Raw genomic sequence first — 24082 nt, 5'->3', positions numbered from 1 at the left:
CACGCGCCCATCGCGGGTCCTACCGAAACTCGGCGGGGCTCGCGGTGTCGAGACGCCCCCTGCGGGGGCCCCCGGGGAACCGGGACGAGAGGGAGGGCCCCGGAGGTCCAGGAAGAGGGGGAAAGGGAGAAATTCGAGAAACAAGCCTCTCGGGGAGAACCAGACAAACCGGGTTCGGGCAGGGCGGGCGCAGCCTCTAGGGCGGGACCGGTTCTGGGGCCCCGGGAGTCGGGGGTGCGGGCCCCCGGGCCGGAGAGGACGCTCCGCCTCGGCCGCTCGGGACTGGGGGGGTGGAGAGTGAGGAGCCCGAGGCCCGTGCGCCCCGAGGCTCCGCCGGGCTCCTAGTGACGCGGCACCCGCGCCAGGGCCCCGACGGGAGTCCTGCCCTCGAGGCGGGAGCTCCGCCCCCGGCCCCGCCCAGGCCGGAGCCCCAGATTCCGGCGGGGAACCGGGGAGGTGGGGGAGTAGAGCCCGGCGTTCCAGGCAGGTTAGGAGCGCCGCTCCGGGCGGGCGAGGAGCGAGGCGCCCGGGCGCGGAGAGGCCGGGCGGGCTGCCGCGGGGGTCCCGGAGCCCCGGGGTGGGCGGCCCGGTCGCCGGCGGGGGGCGGCCCCGCGCGGCCCCGCCCCTCGCGGCCGGTGCCCGCCCCGCTCCGCGCCCCGCCCCCTCCTTCCCCGCAGCCCCCACCCCCAGCCCGGGCTCCTCAACACAAACTTTCCGTGCGGCTCGCTCCCTCCTCCGCGCCCGGCGCCTCCCGCTCCGGCCCGGCTCATTCCGCACATTCCGGTCAGCCCCCTCCCCACGACCCCCCTCCCCCGGCCCCCCTCTTCGCTCCCTCGGGCCCGGCGGAGCCGCCCGGCCGGAGCGCCCCCGCGAGATCGGACCAGGTAAGCCGGGCGGACGCCGGGAGGAGGCCCCGCTGGGAGAGGTGGTGTGGTTGGTCGGTGCTTTGGGGGGTGGGGAGCAGTCAAGGGGGGGCTGGTTCCCAGAGCCATTGTCCAGCCTGAGCCTGAGCCCCGGATCTGGGTGCCGGGAAGTTTAGAGGAAAGGGGGAGAAGCTCTCCGGGAAGCCCCGCCCACCCTCCCACCAACCCCCCGCGACCCGGACGAGTTGTTCGGGGGGAGGTCGGGGAGCCGCGAGCCTGGCCCCGGTGCCAGCGCCTGTCCAGACGTCCGCATTTGGGGGTGTCGAGGTCGGGGTTCGGGGGCCCGCACAGTCTGGGGTTGGGGGGGCCTGCCACCGGGGAGCTCGTCCCCGCAGCGCCCAGCCTCGGGCCCCGCCGCCCTTTGGACTCCCGGCTGGCGCTGTCTCGGAGCCCGCCCGGCCCCAGCTCCACGCAGGCCTCGGGCCGGGCCTCCGGGCGCCCAGGCTGGCTCCCGCGCGCGGTGCCCGCAGCCGCGCCGGACTGTGGACGGTCTCTGGCAGCCAAGCTTCACGACCCCGGGCGTGTGCCCCCTGATGGGGCAGGGGCTTAAGTTGCCTTCATTTCTGCCGCCGGCGTCGGGGTGGAAGTTTCAGAGTTCCAGCCCTGAGCTCTGTGAGCCTGGTTCCGAAGGGGACTGGATTTGGGGCCTTGTCTTGGCCACACACTTCGTCAGAGCCCGTGTTTAGACTTTAGAGGACTTGAAGGCGGCTTGTCTCCTCTAACCCTAAGCCCCACCACACACTCACCACCCCCACCATTGTCTGTCATGCCCTCTACTCCTGCCTGGGGAAGGAGAGCTGGGAGCGCCTGTCTGCCTCTGTTTTCCAGCCTAGCGGGGCCCTGGGGCAGTGTCATTGAGACCAGACCCCACCGTGTCACCTTTCCGGGAGAGGGGCCCTCATCCAGGGCTGCGAGATTTTTTTTTTTTCTGTGAACAAGGGGGATTGAGGCCTTGGGGTAGAGCTTCTCAGGGGAGGGAAGCCGTCCCTCACAGCTCCCTCTGTGTCTTTTCTCTCTCCAGGTAGAGGCAGAACCAGGTCAGGCCTGAACTTGTAGCCGAGTAGAGCAGGGGGTGGGGGTGGGGGCTGGACACAGCTCAGAGGGGCTGGTGCCCAGGGCGGCTCTGTGTATCCCACCTCCTGCAGCCCCAGAGCAGGGGGGCCAGGACACCTCGTTGGCCAGAATGCTGGGGGCAGCCTGGGGCAAGGAGGGAAATCTGAAGTTGCCAAAAGTTAGTTTTGGTGAGAAATGAGGTCTTCCTCCCACCCAGATTCTGGCAGCTCTTTTTCCCCATAGAGTTGCCACCACAGACCATGGTTCTGGGGTCTTCCTGGATCCCTGCTCACCCTGTGAGCAGGCGATGGACAGATGTCTTTTCTAGGACTAGGGTATATGATGAGGGGGGACTCATGGGACCCCAAATGCCCCCTCCTCAGAGAGAGGCTGGGATCCAATGGGAGTCTCAACCTCATGGGCCTTCCTCTACCATCACTCCCCGCCCCCCCAGGGAGGGAACAGTAATTAATGCTAATTAGTGCATTTGGCTGAGTAGGATGGTCAGTGATGCCCAGGTCAGAGCTGTGTGTATGTGTGTGTCCTGGGCTCTGCTCCCACATTCACCCTCAGGTTTGCAGATCTTGGCACATTCTGAACAGCTGGGGAAATATTAAAATGAAAAGGAGACATCTCAAACAGAGGAGGCCAAGAACTTAAGAGATCTGGCCCCAGCTCGGCGGTGGGCCTCAGTTTCCCTGCTTGGAATCCAGGACTTCTCTGGTCCCTTTTCTCTGAGCTTCTCCAAGTCTCTTTTTGGTTCCTGGTCAGTTGGCCTTCCCATCATGGAAACTGAACCTGGTGGGATCTGGAGAGGTGAGTGGGTGATCAAAGTGGGTCTAAGGAAGAAACAGGGCTGACCGGGGGTTGACTGAAGACAGCGAAGCCAGTGAGAGGGGCTGAGAAGGTTAAGGCAGCAGCCATCAGGAGGGCCAGGGGGGCCAGGTGGAGTCAGAGAACAGCCCTCGGAACTGGCTGTGGGGTCTGGCAATGAATGGTGTTCAGAGGCCACCTGGATGGCCAGCCCTCTCCCAGACCCCTCTGAGGGCTCAGGGTGGAAGCTGGAAGGGAGCAAAAACTCCCAGTCCTATCCACCTCTTCGCTCAGGAAGGGAGAGGAGCCAAGGGGTCCGGCTCACAGAGAGGACCGTTCGGGGTGGCGGGGGGAGCTGGTGGTGCCAGGCCCCAAGGAGCCAAGAAAGAGGGCTCCCAAGACTGCAGCTCTCCATGGAGGTGGCCGGGAGGTCCCAGCCTCTGCTTCCCATGTGGGGTTCAAGGGGTAGTGTTGAGGATCCAGGTCTCCGTGGACCCCTGGGGTCATGGCGGGAGCTTCTCTGCTCAGAGCTGGGGTGGAGACCAGCTGATCACACTTGGCCCTGTCCCTGTGGCCTAGCCCCATCCTCCCCTTCCCCCAGTGTTGTGCCAGCCTAGGGTGGTCTGCCGGAGAGGCACTGCCCCTCGGGGCTCTGCCTGTCTGCTCAGGGTCCCGCAGGAGGCTGGGACCCACAGGCGCAGGGGCCCAGAGAACCCTGTCCCTCTGTGAATCCGCAAAGCCTCAGCCCCTGAGGTTTCCTAGAGTGCTGATTGCTTCCTGTGCTCCCTGCCAGGCCCACAGGACCGGAAGTGATAGAGGGAAGCGGGAGTGCAACAGTGTGTGCTGCTGGACCTGTGTGTGTGTGTGTGTGAGGCCGAGAGGGACCCTCTGTGGGTGACACCGTAGGGGTGGTGCATGTGAGGGGAACTGGGGTGAAATCAGTTCATGTGTGTGACTTCACAGGACGGAACTGTATGCGACATTGTGACTTTGTAACATGCATGTGAGAGACGCTGTGACGTTCTCAGTGTGTGACTGATCTGCATGCGTGCGTGTGTGTGTGTAGGGCACCTCTGTGTGTGTGAGGGGCCATCACACGGGGTGGGTTTATGAAAGAACCCGTCTGCTTGACCAGTGGTGTGAGCTCACATCCCTGTCCGGCACTGACTGGCTGGGATGCCGATGCGCCACCTGTGAGGGCCAGTGCGACCGTGTGATGCTGTGTGTGTCCAAGGCAGAATGAGGCACACTGGGCCGGATGTGCTCACGTATAACACGCTGAGACGCCGTTGTGACATGATGGACTCTACCTAGTGCAGCATGCGAGTGCTGAGAAGCCGTGGCCATGGCTGAGCGTGAAATCAGGTGTGTGGGTGAGACGGAGAAAGAAAGCCCACATGCCGAGGGTTGGTGCCGCTTGCGGGGTGAGACTGACCCTGTGGGCGGTCACATCTGTGGTGGTTTGAGATAGTGGGGCCGTGGGGGTGACACCCTTCAGGGCTGTGGCATGTATGGCGTGGGATGCCGTGTGTGTTGAATTTGAGGGCCCGTGACCCCGTGATCGTGGCAGATCACAAAAAAAACCTGTTAGAAACAAAGGATGTAATTAATGCTGCTGAATTGTGCACTTTAAAAAGGTACTTTTTTTTATCGTGTATATTTTATCACCATTTAAAAAAAAATTAAGGGACTGCCCTGGTGGTCCAGGAGTTAAGACTTTGGTGCTTCCACTGCAGGGGGTGCAAGTTTGATCCCTGGTAGGGCTGCATGCAGCCCCCCCAAAAAATGTTTTTTTAAAAGGAAAGAAATGAGAGATGCAGGTGACAGTGGCTGTGCGGGGCAGTGGCTGTGAACAGGAGTGTGTATGTTTGAGAGAGAGGAGGGGCCCAGGGCAAGCTTCTGTGTTTATACATAACATTGACAGTGTGACTTTCCCGAGGAGGCAGCAACCAACTGAGGGATGGGTCACATCTCGGTGGGTGACCCAGAGTCCAAGGGGCCCTCTGACACGGTGAGAACTGCGAAACCCAGAGTCACCCCTTTACTGCACCCCCGCCCTCTCCAGCCTGGATCCCTGGCCTTCCTGGACTGAGTCGAGATGAAGAGGCTGGACAGCGGCTCGGAGTGGGGGGTGAAGTCTGGGAAGTGGGCCCCTTCTCTCTGCAGGAGGTTTGAGGGCTCCGAGCCCCTTCCCTCCCTCCTACACTGCTGGAGCGGGGAGACAGTGAGGGGGAGCCTTGGAGAGAGAAGCCTACAGGGGCTTCCCTGCCCCCTCGACTCCCTGAGAAGCCTGTGCCCTAGGAGAGGGGGTGGGTGGGTGCAGAGGCTGGATTCCCAAATTGGAAGCACATTAATAAGCTGGGCAGCGGGGGAGCCCCCTTCACCTCCCTCCTAGTGGGCTCTGCAAATTGCTTCCTCCTGTAAAAATCTCAGCCCGGCTCTAGGGAGGCGGGTACTCCCTCCCTAGCCTGGCAGGGCGTGGTCACTTGGCAGGATCCCTGAGGGGGGGTGTGGGGTCCTTGGGCTGGAGGTGGGGGCGGCGGACACCATCCGCATCCCACCCGCCCTACGCTCCCTGTCCCAGCACAGCACAGCTACTTCTAGGGTGGGAGCCTCTGGCAGCTGGAGAACAGCTGGCCCCGCGGTGGGGGTGGGTGGGGAGGAAGGAGGGAAAGACGGATGGGGGCAGGGAGGCTCCCCGAGCCTTCCTCCACTGCCGGCCCCATCCTCAACCCGCCGGCCGGTCAGCCTTGCCCTGCCCTGCCCTGGTCTGGAGGCAGGGCATTCGGGATGAAACTGCTGATTTCCTGATCTTCCCACCCTTTGAGTGAGGTTCTCACTCAGCATGAGAGCATTTTGGGGGCTGAGTTTCTGCAGGAGCGGACAGCTGCTGCCTCTACCCCCAGTGCAGACAGCGGTTCAGTCGCCTCCTTGGTGGGGCCGCTACCTGGGGAGAGTGGGGGGGATTGCTGACACCTGCCTGGACTGGCCTGGCTTGCATCTCCCACGAGGCCCAGGCTCTGGGGAGGCCCAAGCTTCAAGTCTGTCCCTGCCCCCACTTGAAAGGCAGTAGAGGGCGGGTGGTTTGGAGTTGGTGGGGTGGGAGGGGCTGGGGTGGGTGTTTAGGTCCTCTGTGGCCGCCCCGGCCTCCCTGGCTTCCACCTCTGGAGCTGTCCAGCCAGTTATTCCAGCAGGTCTGGCCCCAGGGAGGGGAGTGGGCTGCAGAGTACCCCTTATCTCCCTCAGGGCCCTGAAGCCTGCTCGCCTAGCCTCCTATCTCCCACCTGGCCACCACCCAGAGGCATCTTCTGACCTCCCAAGGCCCTGGGAGAAGGGGAAGCAGGTGTGACTGGTCAGATCGAAGGTAAAGGCCATATGAGAGCACAGAGGCCCGCAGGCCCTGCAGGAACGCGGAGAGGGGAGGTCCTCTGAGAGGAGGGGTGGGGAGCGGTGGGCCAGGAGGGGCCGTCGCCCTGGATGCGGCCCCAGCCCCAGCGATGGCTCCCTGTCACTCCTCCCTTCCCCTTTGGTCTGCTCGGGGCTCGGGGTCTTTCTGTCCTTGACTCCATCCGTCTCTTTCTCTCTCCCCCCACCTTCTGGTTTTCCGTTCCGCACAGCCTGACCATGTCTTGGTTTATTGATTGGCCCCTTTCAGCTGGGCCTCCTGTCTTCTCCATCTTGGTCTCTGTCTTTCTGTGTCTCTGTTGGTCAGGGTCCCTCGCCCCCTCCCCGCAGTGTCCGTGGAGCCCACTCTCTCCAGCAGTCTACCTGTTCCGTCTGTCAGTCTCTCTCCGGATCTCACTCTCTCCCTCCTGTTCTCACTCCAACTTTCCCTCTCTGGGTCTCTCACTCTCTGACCGTCTCCTCTCTTTTGTCAGTTTTCTTGGCTGTCTTCTCTTCACCCACTCCCAGACTCTCCCCCATCCTGCACCCCCCATCCCTCCACCTCTTTGCCCCTCACCTGGGTCTTTCTCCCCCTTCTCCCACCTGTCTTGAGAGCAACGCAGAGGCTCTGCACACCTGGGCCAGCGACAGTGAGCGGCTGGGGGCTGCCACCCCTGTAAACCCCGCCATGGAAAGGGCAGATCAAACCCTAAGCTGAGTGGGGCTAGCATCCCTGGGGTCAGCCCCCTTCACCATTGGCCTCAGGATTGGCCTCAGTCCAGTCCTGCAGCTGGCTGAGGGGAGCCCGTAGCCTCCTCCCTCCCCGCAGGCTGAGTCCCAGTGGTTTGGAGTCTAAGAGAAGGAGGGGGGCCCACTCTCTGTCCTCGCCCCAGGGCAGTAACTCTGGGAAGGCCAGAGCGGCTATCCAGGCTCTCCACAGTGACCCCCTCCTGAGTGACATGGTAGGACAGAGACCCTAGTTCAGCCCCCAGCCAGGCGCCACTGCCCACCTGCCAGTGCCCCGGGTGTTCCTCGTTCTGGTGGGGCGGTGCAGATATTCTCACTGGGTGTCAATCTGGGCACCCACACAGCAGCATAACCTGCACACATGGTGCTCCTGGGCATGGCTGTGTGGGGTGGGGAGTTACCTGCGGGCCCCCAGGAGTGTGCCTGGAAAGTGGGTCTTGCATGTAGCCTGTGAGCCAGTGGAAGGGACGGTGGTCCCGCTTCTCTCCTTGACTTGTCCTTGCGGCCGCCCCCCCGGGGCTCCCCTCCCCCTCGCCAGCTGCCAGCAGTCCCAGCCAGGGGCCGCCGCCCCACCCCCCCCAGTCTGTCCCAGCTCCCAAGCACTGCTGTGTTCGCCATATTTGGCCACAGTGCTCCTGCGGGGGGCGGGGCGGGGCTGACATCACCCTGAGAAGGGGGGGCCCCCCGCCGCCTGGGTGAGGGGAGGCGGGCAGAGACTTGGGGGAGGCAGGAAAGTGGCTTTGGAAAGTCTGGGGCTGGCAGGGCCCCCCATGCGCCGGGCCCCTGCTGCTCTGAGGGAGGCCTCAGGGAAGGATTTGGGGGGAAATGGGCTGAGGAATCTGTTGGGAGGGGTCTTAGCTCATCGTAATCCCTCATCTGCCTCCCCTCTAGAGCCCACTCATCTGTGGCACTGTCAGACCTGGGGGAGGCTTTGCATCCCAACTACCCCAGTACAGGAGCCGCTGTGATCCCCCCACCCTGCATTGCCCTCCCCGCTTTATTACATAGACTTGGTCTCAAGGGGTTGAGGAGGGGATGGAGGTGGGGATGCAGTTCCTGGGCTGAATAGAGAAGTGTGGCCCTTGCGACCCGTCAGGAGCACGGCTTCCTCTCTCCATGGCTGCCCTCTGTGTCCTGAAGGTCTTCCAAGGGAGGGTTATGGCAGTAACCTGGGGGTCCTTGAAGTTGCTCCAGCCACCTGGGTTGAGGAGATCCCGTGGCCCAGACCCCACTAGGTAGACTGAGGATGGTTGCCGTGACAGCTGGGTCTCCTTTCTGTCTGCAGATGGTGGGACTTCTCATCTTGGTTAAGAGACCGAAGTTAGATTGCCTGTGTTCAGAACCCAGCTTTAGTATGCACTAGCTGCGTGTCCTTGGGCAGATTGCCTAACCTCTCTGTTCCTTGGTTGTCTCATCGGAAAAGTGGAAATAATAATAGTAGCCACCTCATGGGTGACGGTGAGGATGAAGTGAGTCAGTGTGTGTCAAGTCCTAGACTAGTGCCTGCCATATGCAGGTGCTGTTGTTTGTAGTGACGTGAATGTAAACTCTGTGTCCACCTGACATTCAGGCAGCAGCCCCCGCCAGGCCCTCCCAGGCTGCCAGCAGCCACCTTCACGCCTTCCAGAGTAAATAGGTGGTCCCCAAAGGGAGAACCCCACCCATTTGGCAGGACCTGGAATTCTTGTTTGAAGGGAAAGAATTCTCTTCCCTGGCTTCTGTGGGGGTCTCCCACCTGGCTCCCTTCTCTCTGTTCAGCCCAGAGCACATCCCAGAGTCTAGCCATCTGGGGCTCTGCAGCTCCCTGGACCCTGAGAAAGCCCTGGACGTGCAGTTCTAAGGCTGAAGTGGGCCGGGGGTGAGCCGAAGGGCTGTGTGTGTTGGGGGACTGTCTGGGTGTGGTCTGCTTTAATAACCCAGCTCGGCGTGTGCAGGGAACTCAGAGTTTATAGAGCCCTGGCCCTTCCACCATGTGGGCCAGGGCAGGGGCGGGTGTGTGGGTGGTTTATGGGCTGCTGTGGGGCCGGGAGGTGCGGGAACAGGAAGTGGGATGGAGGAACGGGTGGGGTTGAGCAAGGCTGTCAGCCCAGCACCTTCTCAGCTGCTCCCTTACCCCCCAGCGTCGCTCCATTCTCCAGGATTCCTAGGGCAGTTCCTGCCCTGAGATTAGGTTCCTTGGCAGGGTTCTCATGAGTTAGCTTTTGAGGAAAGCAAAACCATACCCTCCCTGGATCAGGAACCCTCATCTTATGGCAGGTCCTTGGCAGGGTTGGGTTGATGCTGGGGGAGAATAAGGGGTGAAGTGTTAGTTGCTCGGTCGTGTCCGACTCTTGCGACCCCATGGACTGTATAGCCTGCCAGGCTCCTCTGTCCGTGGAATTCTCTAGGCAAGAATACTGGAGTGGGTTGCCATGCCCTTCTCCAGGGGATCTTGCCAACCCAGGGATCGAACCTGGGTCTCCGACATTGCAGGCAGCTTCTTTACCGTCTGAGCTACCAGGGAAGCCCACGGGTGGGGGTCCCTGATCAGGACTCCTGATGACGAGGAGGAGAGTCAAGGCTAGAGGCAAGGAGCCCTTTTGAGAGCCGCAGAAATCCTTGGCCCTGCCCGTGTGGTCCTCCTCTCTTCCTCGTCATGGTGCCTTTGGCAGCTGCATGGTCTTGTGAGCCTGTTTTCCTCATCTGCATAATGGGCATCACTCCTTGCCACCCCCCCGCCAACCCCCCCAACGCCACCTTAGTTTTGAGGGTTGAATGAATATGAAAGTGCAGGTGGCGGTGGTTTAGTCGCTAAGTTGTGTCCGACTCTTGCGACCCCATAGACCGTAAGCCCACCAGGCTCCTGTGTCTATAGGATTTTCCAAGCAAGAGTACTGGAGTGGGTTGCCATTTCCTTCTCTGAAAGTACTTTTTCCTCACAAAAGCGCTGTGCAGGTATAAGGCATTTTGTTGTTGCTCTTGATCTCCACTAGTACCATGTCTTGAGTGTTAATGAAAGAATCTCATTTCATTTTAACCCTCACAATCTCAGGGAGACCCTTCCTTCCTTTTAATAAGGCTCAGAGAGGTGGAGTCACTCACCCAAGGTCACACTGACTAAACCACCCCACCCTGGAGCACTGGCCCGGCCCCGGGGTGGGAGATTGCTGTTGTCTGGAAAGGCCCTGTGCTACCTAACCCCTCTGCTTCTGCCCCCCAGGTTCAGGCTGCCCAGTGGGCTCAGGCCCAGAGCCCAGAGCAACCAGCACAATAGCGTCCAACAGCTGGAATGCCAGCAGCAGCCCCGGGGAGGCCCGGGAGGATGGGCCCGAGGGCCTGGACAAGGGGCTGGACAACGATGCAGAGGGCGTGTGGAGCCCGGACATTGAGCAGAGCTTCCAGGAGGCCCTGGCCATCTACCCGCCCTGTGGCCGCCGCAAGATCATCCTGTCGGACGAGGGCAAGATGTATGGTGCGTGCGGGGAGGCAGGGGACCCTGGGCCGGACTTGGGGAGGCGCCTGGCCCTCCCCGCCCCTCCCCCTGCTCTCTGCCCCCTCACCCAACCGGTTTGGCGAAGTCCTTGCGGGGCCTCCAGCCCTCCTAGGGCGGGCCGGCGGGCGGGCGGGCGAGTCTGGGCGTGCAAGCCTGTGTGTCTGGATCCTCCTCACAAACAGGCCAGGCTTGCCCCCTCCACCAGAGTGCAACCCACGCGCGACACCCCCTGGCTGCCCCTCCTCTCCTCGCCCCTGCTGGCCTGGAGGTTTCGGGGTGACTCAGTGGGCCCCAGAAACTGGGTCAGTTCGGTGTGTTCTGGTCTGGACCTGAACACAGGTCCCTCTCCTAGGAGGACGTTGGGGAGCCCCCCGAGGGCTGAGGCCTGGGGTGGGATCCCAGTGCAGAGCAGGGGTTCCCCCCATCATGGGTGGGTCGGGGAGGGGGACTGCAGGGTGGTGAGAGGCCTGCTCTGGGAAGGGCCCGTGTGGGGAAGAGGGTCTCACCTCCTCCCAGGCCTCCTGCTTGCCTCCCTCTGCCACCTGGCCCACCTCCTGCTTTCAGAAGGGAGTGTCCCCCCCACCCCGTTCCTTCCTCAGAGGGCTCTCCCAGGGCTGCATTTTTGGGATAACTCAACCCTTCTGCTCCTGGCTCCTTGCCAGCATCCTCCAGCTCTCTGGAGTGGGGCAGGCCGTCAGCCCGTCTGCGCCCGGTGTGCAGCGCCGTGGGGGGAGCAGAAGGGAGACAGCTGGGCTGCCTGGGTCCCCTTCTCCTCCCACGGGCACACGCCCACCGCCAGCCCGGGCCCACTCGTGGGGCGGGCAGGTGTTCCCGGGTGCCTTCCCCGGGATGGGGGCCACCTGCCCCCACCACCACCTCCCAGATGGCCGGGGCAGCCCCGCAGGGTATTTTTAGACAGGGTGGAGGGAGTGGGGTGGAGGGGGCAGGCAGGAAGGGAGGGGCAGTGGGCCTGGTTCTGTCATGGAAGAGGAATTTGGAGAATGTGGCCCTTCTGCGGAGGCTGTGGAGTTGGGGGGCAGGGGCCTGGAGTTGGGGGTAAGGGGTGTGCCCCCAGGATGCTGACATACACTGCACCGTGTGTCCCAAGCACCACCCCTCGCTTCACAGGGCCAAGCCCTCGGACACTGGCCAGCCTCTGGGTCCCCCGAGGGTCTGGGGTGCAGAGCAGAGCCCCCGCATCCAAGGCTGCCGGGCTGAGCCCGCTCTCACAGGGTGGAACAGACACTGGGAACCAGTGACTTGGGGGTGACAGGCTCAAGGACATGGTGATGCGCTCAGTGACACCTCTTGACCCAGGCTGTTGGTGTAGGAGGCGTGCTGGGGACCGTCCGGTCCTTCCTGCCTGTTTCACCAGAGAAGGACAGGGACCCAGGGCCCAGAATTCTCACAGACACACAGGGATGTGTGCCCAGGAAGAGACGTCACACACACACCCTCATTGACAACACAAGGGGGAAGGAAGCCCTGCCCGGGGCTGGGAGTGGGGGGCCCAGCTGTCCTGCCGCCCTTCGGCCGCACCTGCCCCTGTCTGTCTCGCAGGGAAAGCCCGTCAGGCCGCCTGACATTGTTCCACCTCCTGCTCTGCAACCCCTCCCCCAATGAGCAGCCCCCCCAGGTCCTGGAGGCCATAGGGGAGCCCTGGGACTTCCCCTTCAGCTGCCCTGCTTGTGCCCCTTGGGGGGCAGAGAGGGGGATGGTTTGGAATTGAGACAGAGATGGGGGAACAGGCGTGGTGTGGTTTCCAGCTGGGGAGGGGCTCTCCTCTTTGCCCACTTCCCATTTTCCTCTTATCCCAATCTAGGTCGAAATGAGTTGATCGCACGCTATATTAAATTGAGGACGGGAAAGACTAGGACGAGAAAACAGGTAAGAGATGATTTATACTGTGCACACCCCCCACCCCAAAAGACACCCTCTTCCCTGCCTCCTTCAGCCCCTTCCCAGCCGAGCTAGCCCACTTCCCTGCCCACTTCCTTGGATTCGCCCCATTACTCAGCCCTGGTTCCCCGACCTGGGATCGAACCTTAGCCACCCGCATTGGGAGCGAGGAGTCTCCTCCTCCTCTGGACCTCCAGGGAAGTCGCCGCTGTCCTTTGTGACTGCCCCCCTCCCCCAGATCTTTGGTTCAGTGACCACAGATCGCTGGGCAACTGTGGCAGCTGTGTGTCCCTGCCCCGAGTGGCTCACTGACCAGGCAGGGAGACGGACAGTTGGACAGATGAGTGCAGAGGAGGGCGGCATGGCTGAGATTGGAGTGTGCGCTATCGGACAAGCATCTAACCCTGACCAGCCAGGGGAAGGGAGGAGGAAGGGCTGGGAAGGCTTCCTGGAGGAGACGATGCTCAAGATGACTTTTTTTGTAGGAAGGAACAGATTTAGGCAGGCAGGAGGAAAGGGAGATGATTCTTCCAGGCCAAGGAAGTTGGCTGTACAAAAAATAATTGTTAACGCCTCCAGAGTTGACTTTGTGTTCATGTATTTAGTCCTCATAGCAGCCTTGTGAAGTGGGTACAGTAATTATCTCCCTCTTACAGGTGAGGAGACCAAGGTGCAGGAAAGTTAAGTAACTTCCTAAGGTTGCTTGGCAGGTTGGATCCACTGGACAGGAAAAGAGATTTCAGTTGGTGTGGTGTGTGGAGGGAGGGGTGGAGAGATTGAGCTGGCGCCTGAGGGCCAGGTTTCCCTGGGGGCAGCTGGGGGCCTGGAAGGGACTAGATCAGGGAGTGGCAGCTGTTAAGGCCTGTCTGCCCCGAACACCCGAGGCAGTGCATAGGGAGGGCCAGGCGGAGGCAGGGACCTAGGTCAGCTGCGGCCTGGGCAGTGACCGTGGGTAGCGATGGTGGACACGGAAGAAACTGGCGATCTGGGAGCTAGTCATCTAGGCTTCCAGTCCAGGGAGGAAACCTGAACGGAGCCCTTTAGGGTGGGTTGCATGTGGGGTGAGAGAGGCAGGCTGGAGTCAGGGACCTGGAGAACCGAGGTCAGCACCGCCCGAACCTCCTTCTCTGGGTGGGATTTGGGCCTTGCCACCCACCCCCAAGATCCCCCCTGTCTCCAGGGAAGGTTCTGGGTCCACTCACCCAGTGTGGAAATTGCTCCCTCATTGTTCAGGCCTTATTAGTCACTCTGCCTGGGCCCGCGCATGGTCGTCGTCGTCGTTAGTTTCTTATTTATTTCATTTTACTTGGCTGCACCAGGTCTTCCTCGTGGCACACAGGATCTAGTTCCCTGAACAGGGTTTGAACCCAGGGCTCCCTGCATTGGGAGCTCGCTGTCTTAGCCGCTGGACCACCACGGAAGTCCCTGGGCCAGCTCAGACCGTACAGCATTTATTCATTTAGCAAATCGTTGAAGCTACTACTGTGGTCTCCCGGCACTAGGGATCCCGCCAAGAACCGGACAGACAGGGCCCAGTTCCCTGAAGCCTGGGGCCATGGGAGGAATACTAGCTGTTCAGCCCCCGGCTTCAAATACTTGCTCCTCTACCTGCGGGCAGGGGATGCCTCACCTCCCAGCCTCTGTCCTCAGCTGTTCAGTTAGCTTAAATGTAAAACAGCGTGTATTTGTGTACAAATTTGCCACTTCTATTGCTATTAGTATTATAGTCATTACGGTGAAGGATTACGGTGAAGATTGCTCAGTTGTGTCCAACTCTTTGCGACCCCATGGACTGTAGCCTACCAGGCTCCTCTGTCCGTGGGATTTTCCAGGCAATAGTACTGGAGTGGATTGCCATTTCCTTCTCCAGGGAACTTCCCGACCCAGGAATTGAACCCGGGTCTCCCACATTGTAGACAGATGCTTAACCATCTGAGCCACCAGGGAAATCCCATTATAGTCATTACAGACCACCATCCCAGGCACAGGAAGAGGGGACTGTCTTGGGCAGGTGTGTCCTGCTTCACCCAAAAGACGTGTTTATAGGAACCTGTTGGTCAGAGTGGGAAGGGGCCCAGGCATCTTTAAATGAGACCCAGGGAGGGTGGCAGATCCCCTGAATTCTGGGTCCAGCATCACACCTGCTCCTGGCCAGATATCCCAAGAAGGCTGGCTGTACAATGACATTTTACATACTAGCTGTTGGTAAGCTCAGGATTTTAAAAACCTCTGGCTTTTGTCATTTTGCAAGGGTGACACTCCTCTTACTTTATTATTAGAGCTCTGATGTCTGATATCTCCTCAAAGAGGGACCCAACCTATGGTTGTGAGAATAAGGTGTGTCTTTATGTGTCACAAAGAGCAATGCAAGGTTTTTTGGTGGTTTTCATTTTACTTTTAGCTGAAAAAAAAATGCAGTTTTTAAATTTATTTTTTATAGCTACTTAGACCAATTAATGGGCTTCCCTCATAGCTCAGTTGGTAAATCATCTGCCTGCAGTGCAGGAGACCTGGGTTCAATTCCTGGGTTGGGAAGATCCCTTGGAGAAGGAAATGGCAACCCATTCCAATATTCTTGCCTAGAGAATCCCATGGACAGAGGAGCCTGACAGGCTACAGTCCACAGGATCACGAGAGTCGGACATGGCTTAGCGACTAAACCACCACCACCCCAGCAGTTAATAGCAAGTGCAGTGCCTTCGTGGGCTTCCCAGGTGGCTCGGTGGTAAAGAATCTGTCTGTCAAGTAGGAGACGTGGGTTTGATCCCTGGGTCAGGAAGATCCCCTAGAGAAGGAAGGGGCAACCCACTTCAGTGTTCTTGCCTGGGAAATCCCATGGACAGAGGAGCCTGGAGGGCTACAGTGCTGGGGTCACAAAACGTCAGACACGACTTAGCGACTAACTGACAACAACAATGCCTGCATGTTGAAAGCGCAGCTAATATTACATTAGGGTTAAGTCCCATGTGACTTTCAGCTGTCACAGAGTTGGCCATCTGGAGATAAGTCCTGGGCTAAGGGCCTATTGGTGGTGGCCAAGTGGGCTCTGCTGTCAGGCCACTTGGGTCCAGCGGTGTGACCTTGGATAAGTTGCTTAACCTCTCTGTGCTTTGGCACATCATCCCAATCATATTAAATTGGGAATAATATTAGTGCCAACTTCTTAGCATTGCTGTAAAGCTCAGATGAGTTGGTACATGTAAAGTGCCGGGAACAATAGTAACTGTGTGGAACTTCCCTGGTAGTCCAGTGGCTAAGACTTCAAGCTCTCAGTGCAGTTGATCTGGGTTCCATCCCTGGTCAGGGAACTAGATCCCACATGCCACAACTAAAGATCCTGCATGTTGCAAATAAGACCAAGTACAACCAAATAAATAAATAAATAATACATTTAATAACAAAAAAAATACTAGCTGTGCTCGGTAAATGCTGGTTATTGTCATGATGTGAAGTGATCAAGAATCTTGCTGGCTGTAGGTCTGAATCGTGGGCGCAGTGAGGTGAGAAGCACTCATTTGGGTCCTCACCAGATAGCAGGGGGCCTTCCAGCAGCCCTTACATAGTAACTTTTAATCCATGATTAAAAAGAAAAACTGTTTCTTTGTGGCGATAAAAACAATTTGCAAGGCAAGCCAACAGCAATTGCTGATACTGAAAGTGAAGCAGCTTAGAAGATCCTCGAGTTCCTCCCCGCTTGTTTCACGGGGGAAAAAAAACAGAGACGTTTAGTTCTCTGAGGCTCAGGGTCAGATCCTTGACAATGTCAAGGGGGTGTTGTGCAAGCCCAAGGCGCACACATCCAGATGGTGGCTAGCTCAGTTTTGCCAGTTGAGGGAGGCTTCAGGAAGGAGGAGCTGGAGAAGAAATGCAATTAAGAGGATATACTGTGTACACAGAGAGAGTACACACTGCTATGTGTTAGTCCGAGGGGAAGAAAGGCGTGCTGGGGAAGGGAGCTGCGTGAACAAAGCAGGAGCGAGACCAGGCCTAGTTCCATAGGCTGGCAAGCTGGGGTCTTCTTGGGAGGACTTAGGCAGAGGTTCAGGGGAGACCTTCTGTAAGGGATTTGGCCTTGATGGGTAATCTGGTGGCCAGCAGAGGCATTATGGCCATGGCTAGCCTCTGAGATGCCAATTGGAAAAAAAAGGGGTCCAATGAGGAAGAAGTCACGCGTTCTTGGAAGAATACAAAGATGCTCTTCCTCTGTTTTTTACCAGTCATCTTTTAATGGGTGTTAATTCTCCATTAGGATGTGAAAGGATTCAGGGCTGTCAGGCAAAGGTCATGGTCAGGAATGCAGAGTGTCCCTTCACATCGGGCCCTCTTCAGTGGTACTTGCGTGGCCACTTGTGTTTGAACTCCTTGTAAGAATGGCAGTAGTTGAAAAGCTTATAAGCTGCCAGCAACGTGGAAAGTCTGGCAAGGCTTCCTTTCTTCACATTGACATACTTGTTGTCATACTCTTGAAATGCTCCAGCAGTGCCTTTAGGGGCGAAATCCTGCGTCACTATCCAGCTTAGCAGCTCCCCTGTTTGGCTATCCAGGAGCTTCTCCAGCTGGTGGTATGACTGATGCCATCTTGGATTCCAGGGGTCTCTCTTCCTTTGCTTTAGATGCAGCCCTGCATCAGGGCACACGGCTTGGCCAACAGAGCTTGAGCTAGATTTTAGCCCTCACTGGTCAGGTGCTCTTACACAGTGAACAACTTGTACAACTGTACATGGTAGTCCTGGAAGCCACAGTAGGCTCATGATCAAGACAGGCCAAAAGAGAGCAGAATTGGCAGTGCAAAGGGGTGTCTGCCCACAGGGGCCCCACAGTTCCCCCCCACTTACAGTTGGTCCCAGGAATAAGGGCTGGGATGCTCCTTGCCCGTGGCCACCCCAGCTATGCCTCCTCACTGTCTGTGTTTTCCTCTCTGGCCGGGCACGGGGCGGCCCCTAGGTGTCCAGCCACATACAGGTTCTAGCTCGGAAGAAGGTGCGGGAGTACCAGGTTGGCATCAAGGTATGTCAGGCACCTGACCAGGGCCTCCAGCCCCCTTCTCACTCACGGTGCCTCCTCCACTGTCTGCGTGGCTCAGGCCTCTGCCTCGGCTGGCTCTCCAGCCCCTCTATGGCTGTTTTCTGGCTGAAGCTCTATCCTGGCCTCTCCTGTTTTTTCTGCTCTTTTTCTCTTTCCTTTCTCTCTCTACAGGTCTCTAGCCACTTGCAGGTTCTAGCCAGGCGGAAGTCTCGGGAGATTCAGTCCAAGCTGAAGGTAGGGGGTCCCCTGCCACTTGGCCTGGCCTTGCCCGGGCCTGGTGCTGCTCTCTGACCCCAACCGGGGAGAGGGAACCGGCTGTGGAGTTATAGGTGGGCAGCATGGGGGTCTCAGAAATATGAGAAGCAGAAGAAGCCCAGTGGCCGCCTCATGCTGCACAGGGCCACGGTCCCTGGAGACAGGAGGAGCCCAGGAGGACAGCCCACCCGACAGCGAGGGAGAGGAAGACCATCTGGGGGCCACTGAGGCTCAGCTCTCTTCCCCTCCATTTTCCTTTTCTCCTTCCTCCTAATTGCTGCTTGCTAATTGCATGGGGACTTCGGGTGGGCAGGGAGGAGACACCGGGTGGGGAGGACTGGCAGGCATGGCTGTTCCTTGTCTTGGGCACTCAATCCTGGTGGCCCTGTGGCTGAGGATCTCAGAGCCTGGGCTTATGGCCCCAGCCTGGGCAAGCTGCACCTCTTTTCTGCCCATGGCTGCCCAGCAGACCACGCCTCCTGCCCCTGCTCCTCTGCCTGAAGCACAGCCCCAGTGGGTGTGGACAGACCCAAAGGGCCCCAGCTTGGTCCCCTAACTAGATCTCCAGCCCCTCCACCCTCATCCTGCCCTTTCCGGGGCACCCTCAGCCGACACGGACTCCCTCCCGGTGGCAGGGGGCTGGGGGAAGGTCCACAACTGCCTCTGAGCTCCCCTGGGCCCCTCAGGACCCCAAGAGCCAGGCGGACACTGAGAGGAGGGCGGTGAAATGACGTGCCCTCCACCCCCCACCCCATCCGGGCTCCTCTGTGTCTCATCTAATCCATCCTCCTTCTCTTCCACAGGCCATGAACCTGGTAAGTAGCACTGCCCCTGCCCTGAGGGTGGGGGAAGGGCAGCGGGTGGGAAAGCACCTATGCAGAATTTTCAGAGTATGGATTGCGAAATCAGTGTAATAGACTGTGCAAACAGCGTTTTTTTTTTTTTTTTTTCTTAATGGATGATAGTGGCTCTTAAACTTTAGCTTGTATCAGAATCACCTGGAAGGCTTAGGGAGCCAGACTTCTCGGCCTCACCCTCAGAGTTTCAGTCATTAGGTCTGAAGTGGGGCCTGAGAATTTGATTTCTAATAAGCTTCCAGGGGATGCTGGTGTTTCGTTGGTCCGCGGACCAGACTTTGAGAACTGCTGATGAAATAGAAACTATGAGTGTTTGACACACAAGCAAAATAAAAGGAAATATTTTTCACGTATACTGGGTTATGGAATAAAATAAAAGTATCTCTTACTGTGGATTGTAATCAGAGGGATGATGTACACGTAGGAGCGAGGGCCTGGGACAGGGCCCCTGAGGCAGGCCGCCATCCTGTCTCTGGCCTGGCCGAGGCCTCACAGGGCTCCTCTCCTCCCCAGGACCAGGTCTCCAAGGACAAAGCCCTCCAGAGCATGGCGTCCATGTCCTCTGCCCAGATCGTCTCTGCCAGCGTCCTACAGAACAAGTTCAGCCCACCCTCTCCTCTGCCCCAGGCCGTCTTCTCGGCTTCCTCACGGGTACGGGGGTCCTGGCAGGTGGGACTGGGGTGAGGGAGTGCCTTTAGGGTGGGTGAGCTGGGAGTCCTGGATACTGAGGGACCCTGGCCTTTGTCCCGTCTCTGCAGTTTTGGAGCAGCCCCCCTCTCCTGGGACAGCAGCCTGGACCCTCTCAGGAGTGAGTATTGGGAGATGGCCTTCCCCCACCGTCTTCCTTCCCCTGTCAGCCGCGCTGGACTTCCCTTCCCATCTGGGTTCCAGCAACAGCTGAGCAAAATCTTAAATTAAAAATAGAGGGTTGGAGAGCACCAGTTCAGAGAGCTGATGCTTCTGTCTGTTCATTCATGTGTTTGTTTATTCATCAACCACTTGTCATCCATCTTACAATTATTTTTCACTCAGTTAATCTCTGAGTCAGTCTTTCAGTCAACAAGTCGGGTAGCCAAGTACTCTCAGCTCCTTCAACTCCAGGATGAATTTCTTCCTAAGACACGCCCTCGGTTTAATGAGCAGGTCTGCAGGGTGGGGTTTGAAATGCTACATTAAATGTGCACATCAGTTGTGAGATGCAGCCAGACTTCATAAAAGTTAACACATGAAGCAAACAAAACACTTGGGAGTTAGCTGGTCGGCATGCGTTTCGGGGAAGTGCACAGGAAGCCGGGTTCCTCCCTACGGGGGTCCCAGATGAGGCCCATATGACTGGGCCAGGCAGAAGGTGGGGAAGGGGGCGACTCTCTAACCAGCCCGTGCTCCTGTCTGCAGCATCAAGCCCTTTGCACAGCCAACTTACCCTGTCCAGCCGCCCCTGCCGCCAACGCTCAGCAGTAAGTTCCCCGCTCGAGGCAGCCACTCCGTTCCTCCTTCAGCACCTGCACGTGTGCTCGGGAGAGCCTGGGCCTGAGTGAGTGAGTGAGTGAGTGAGTGTGTGTGTGTACACACGCGTGCGCACGCGCATGTATGGATACTGGGAGGGAGGGGTGGGTAACATCTGTAGGGGATCGGAACAGGCCAGGAATAAGCCCCTTACCTTTTACAGTGTTGCTTCCAGAACTCTGTTACAAGTACACACCACCAAAAGTGTTACACTGATAGGTGTGTATATATATAATTCCTTCTAGGAAAATACACCAAAATCTTCACGGAGTTTCACTTCTTCTAGGTATTGGGGTTCTGGGTAGTTTTTCTTTTTCCATTTTCACTTTATTTTAAATTTTTGAACTTTTTAATTTGTATTGGGGTAGAATGGCTACCCACCCCAGAATTATTGCCTGGAGAATTCCATGGACAGAGGAGCCTAGCGGGCTACAGTCCATGGGGTCACAAAGAGTCAGACACAACTGAGCGACTAACACTTGTGATGGTTTTAGGTCAACAGCAAGGGACTCTGCCATACATATACATGTATCCATCCTCCCCCCAACCGCCCCCCACCAATCCAGTTTGACACATAACGTTGAGCAGAGTTCCCTGTGCTATATACAATAGGTCCTTGTTTATCCATTTTAAATATAGCAGTGTGTACATACCCATCCCTAATTATCCCTTCCTCGCAGCAACCGTAAGTTCGTTTTCTAAGTCTGCCTTTTCACTTGCCTTGTATTTTCTGTTTGGACACACATTAACAGTGACACAAGGGAAAATCCACGGGTGTACATTACTGAGGCCACAACACACGGGGGTGCAGGGTCCGCGCTGCACACAGGCCGGGTGCAGGCGGGGGCGGCTCTGCGTGTAACCGCACAGCACCCCGTGCCGACGAGGGTCCATCTCGTCCTCCCAGATTACGAGCCCCTGGCCCCGCTCCCCTCAGCTGCTGCCTCTGTGCCCGTGTGGCAGGACCGCACCATCGCCTCCTCCCGGCTGCGGCTCCTCGAATATTCCGCCTTCATGGAGGTGCAGCGAGACCCTGACACGGTACCGTGGGGTTGGGGGCAGGGTCTGTGCGGTCCGGGGCCGCCGCTCAGGGTCGTGGGGCTGGGACACCGTGGTCGGGGGGGAGGTCTGTCTCCGTGCAGCCTGTTGCCCCCCCGCCCCGGGGCTTGCACACTTGTGTGCTCTCCTGACCCTGTACTGGGCCCTCCCCACAGTACAGCAAACACCTGTTTGTGCACATCGGCCAGACGAACCCCGCCTTCTCAGACCCGCCCCTGGAGGCAGTGGATGTGCGTCAGATATACGACAAGTTCCCCGAGAAGAAGGGTGGCCTGAAGGAGCTCTATGAGAAGGGGCCCCCCAACGCCTTCTTCCTCGTCAAGTTCTGGGTGAGCTGCCCTTGCTCCTCTGTTTTCGACGGCCCCCGCCAGGGGCACAGTGCCCCCTGGGCCCGCCCCTGCCCTCTCTGCCTGGGCCTGTGGGTACCATGCGGGCGATGGGTCCCCAGGCAGGATGCTTCCCTTGGCCTCGGTCAGCACCTCATGCCACCCGGCTCTCTCCTCCAGGCCGACCTCAACAGCACCATCCAGGAGGGCCCAGGCGCCTTCTATGGGGTCAGCTCCCAGTACAGCTCGGCTGATAGCATGACCATCAGCGTCTCCACCAAGGTGTGCTCCTTTGGCAAGCAGGTAGTGGAGAAGGTAGAGGTGAGTGGGGGGCCACAGCGAGGGAGGGGGCCGGGGGGTCGGCTGCTGGGAGTGGGCCGGCCGAGTGACTCCTGCCCCCCGCCCACCCCCTCCGGCTCCTGCAGACTGAGTATGCCAGGCTGGAAAACGGGCGCTTTGTGTACCGCATCCACCGCTCGCCCATGTGTGAGTACATGATCAACTTTATCCACAAGCTCAAGCACCTGCCAGAGAAATACATGATGAACAGCGTCCTGGAGAACTTCACCGTCCTGCAGGTGTGGAGGCGGCGGGGGGCACCCAGGCACAGGGGGAATGGGGTGGGTCAGGGGGCACCTGGGCACAGGGGGCACGGGGGTTAGGGGGCACCAGGGCACAGGGGCCTTGAAGCAGGGGTACCCAAGCCCATTCCTCAGAGGAGGAGCCTGAGCCCCAGAAAGGAGGACCCCTCCCCACACCCCAGCCCTGGGCTGCCTGACCTCCCATCTCTTCCTACCCGACCCCCAGGTGGTCACCAGCCGGGACTCCCAGGAGACCCTGCTCGTCATTGCTTTCGTCTTTGAAGTCTCCACCAGCGAGCACGGAGCCCAGCACCACGTCTACAAACTCGTCAAAGACTAGGGTGCCCTTGGCCCCCACCACCACCGCCACCACCACCAGGATCCAGGACGAGTATCTTTCCCACACGCCTGCCTGGTCCCCCCACCCCAGGGGTCCAGGATGGAGGACTCATCCACCTGCCAGGCCTCAGGCCCAGGACCCGGGAGGCCTCCCCAGCCACCCCTGCACGTCCACTCCTTGCCACTGTTCTGCGCTTTCATTGAAGGAGGAGAGAGGCGGGGCTCAGCGCCGGGCCCAGCTCAGCTGGACGCCAACCACCGTCACCAGCTCTGCCCAGCCTCGAAAGACTGGGAGGACACCTTCCAGCTCAGGGGTGCGTGGCTGCTGACCTTTCAGGGGACTGTGGTGGGCGAGGAGCCGGAGTGCAGAGGCCCCGGATGGGGGAGTGTCGAGCTGGGGTCGTGTTGGGCAGAGAGAGGGCCCGTGTTTTCTGTGTGCCTGTGGTGTGCCAGGCCTGGGGCAGGCCCCCGCATGCCATCCTCAGACCCTGAAGGGCAAGAGTGGGGCTCAGTGTCTCCCTTGAGGGACCCGGGGGAGAGGTGGGCAAGTTGGGAGTCCTCCCCCAGGGCAGCCTGTCCCTAAAAGCCCAGGTTTACACTACCTCCATAGGGTGGGGCCCAGCCACAGGGGTCAGAGGGAGTCTGCACTGAAGGGCCAGGGTGGCTGGGGTGGGTGTCTAAACAGACCCCAGGGCCCTACCAGCCTGCAAATCCAGGCCCTGGGGGCTTCCTGGTCAGATCCAAGCTTCCCTGCCTGGCCTGGTCCCAGCCCCGCCCTGAGAAGCCTCCCTGTGGGCAAAGGTTCCCAGGGGCAGGCCCGGGCTCCAAAACAGGCTTGAGGGTCAGGTCCGAAGATGGAGTCCCAGCCCCCGGGGAAGACCCGTGGCCCAGGGAGAACGGGCAGTAGAAAGGTTTGACAGTTTCTCTTGCCTGAGACTTGCATCTGGTGGTGAACCCTCGGGGGACGCCGTTCTCTTCTGTTCTCCCCGCCTCGGTCTCTCTGGCCTGGAGCGGCGGCTCCCCGTACCCAGACCTGGGACTGCTGGTTATGCCTCCCCATCACCCAGGCCCCTCCACCTCCAGCCGCCGCCCGTGGGTATTTATGAGTTTCATATGAAGTACTGTGCCCCTTCCTTCCGCCGCCCCTGAGCTTCCTGAAGGTCCTCACAGTTTGCATATTGCTCAGGCCACCTCCAAACCCAACCTAGGTTTTATAATGTATATTATATATTTTTTGTGTATTTTTTAAAATCCAGCTGTGATGGGTTATATCATACATGTGGCACAAGGCTGGGGCAGAAGGCCTGAAGGCCCGGCTCCTGCTTGAAAAAAAAAAAAATTAAAGTTATTTGTTTGTGGGCTAGTTGTGTGCCCGGGTGGTTGTGTGGTGTGTGCCCTGTCTCCGCTGGGGTGGGGGGTGGGACCCAATTCTATCCACACTTAAAATAGGTATGTATTGGGACTTCCTGAGTGGTCCAGTGGTTGAGATTCTGCGCTGCCAATACAGGGGGTGTGATTCAATCCCTGGTCTGGGAGCTAGATCCCACGTACCACGGGGTGTGGCCAAAAGATTAAAAAAAAAAGTATCATTAAAAGAATAGACATGATTCAAGGGTCTTGTGAAAGCTTTGCCGACTCCAACCTTTCTCTTGCCACCCCCCCCACCCCATGAGTTGAGCACGGAAGTGTGACCAGCGCTGGCCTGAGCCCTGTGTTGCAGCATCTCTTTAATGCGGTGACTTGCCACAGGTGACTTCAGTACTGAGATGGGGCCCCTGTCAAATCCCCACAGTCCATAGGGGCCACTACGGGTTTTACCATCCCATCCGCACCCCACACGTGA

General features: G+C 58.9%; 1 protein-coding gene across 3 annotated transcripts; it reads left to right on the top strand.

Annotated features, from left to right (window-relative positions):
* The first annotated feature begins 432 nt into the window (after nt 1–432).
* Nucleotides 433–23602, top strand: TEAD3 (TEA domain transcription factor 3). Of its 3 annotated transcripts, XM_059880536.1 has the most exons (14): nt 433–884; nt 10120–10371; nt 12215–12279; nt 17236–17298; nt 17488–17550; nt 18375–18386; nt 18942–19079; nt 19187–19236; nt 19824–19885; nt 20842–20975; nt 21149–21322; nt 21500–21640; nt 21745–21897; nt 22127–23602. In XM_059880536.1, the coding sequence occupies exons 2-14, from the start codon at nt 10365–10367 to the stop codon at nt 22238–22240; spliced, it is 1176 nt and encodes a 391-aa protein (XP_059736519.1). In that variant the 5' UTR covers nt 433–884; nt 10120–10364; the 3' UTR covers nt 22241–23602. The 3 variants fall into 3 exon arrangements, with proteins under 3 accessions (XP_059736519.1, XP_024839856.1, XP_059736520.1); XM_024984088.2 differs by lacking the exon at nt 17236–17298; XM_059880537.1 differs by lacking the exon at nt 17488–17550.
* Nucleotides 23603–24082: the final 480 nt, after the last annotated feature.

This window comes from Bos taurus, chromosome 23 (genome assembly GCF_002263795.3).
Source record: "Bos taurus isolate L1 Dominette 01449 registration number 42190680 breed Hereford chromosome 23, ARS-UCD2.0, whole genome shotgun sequence".
In the NCBI taxonomy this organism is placed as follows: Eukaryota; Metazoa; Chordata; class Mammalia; order Artiodactyla; family Bovidae; genus Bos; species Bos taurus.
The sequence above is the reverse complement of the archived record's forward strand: the minus strand, read 5'-3'. Positions and strand labels throughout refer to the sequence as shown.

Bases quoted from the DNA above. Each gene is read 5' to 3' on its own strand.
- TEAD3 (XM_059880536.1), top strand. The intron at 12,280-17,235 runs GTAAGAGATGAT...GGCGGCCCCTAG, and splicing joins AGACTAGGACGAGAAAACAG to GTGTCCAGCCACATACAGGT. The intron at 21,641-21,744 runs GTGAGTGGGGGG...CGGCTCCTGCAG, and splicing joins AGGTAGTGGAGAAGGTAGAG to ACTGAGTATGCCAGGCTGGA.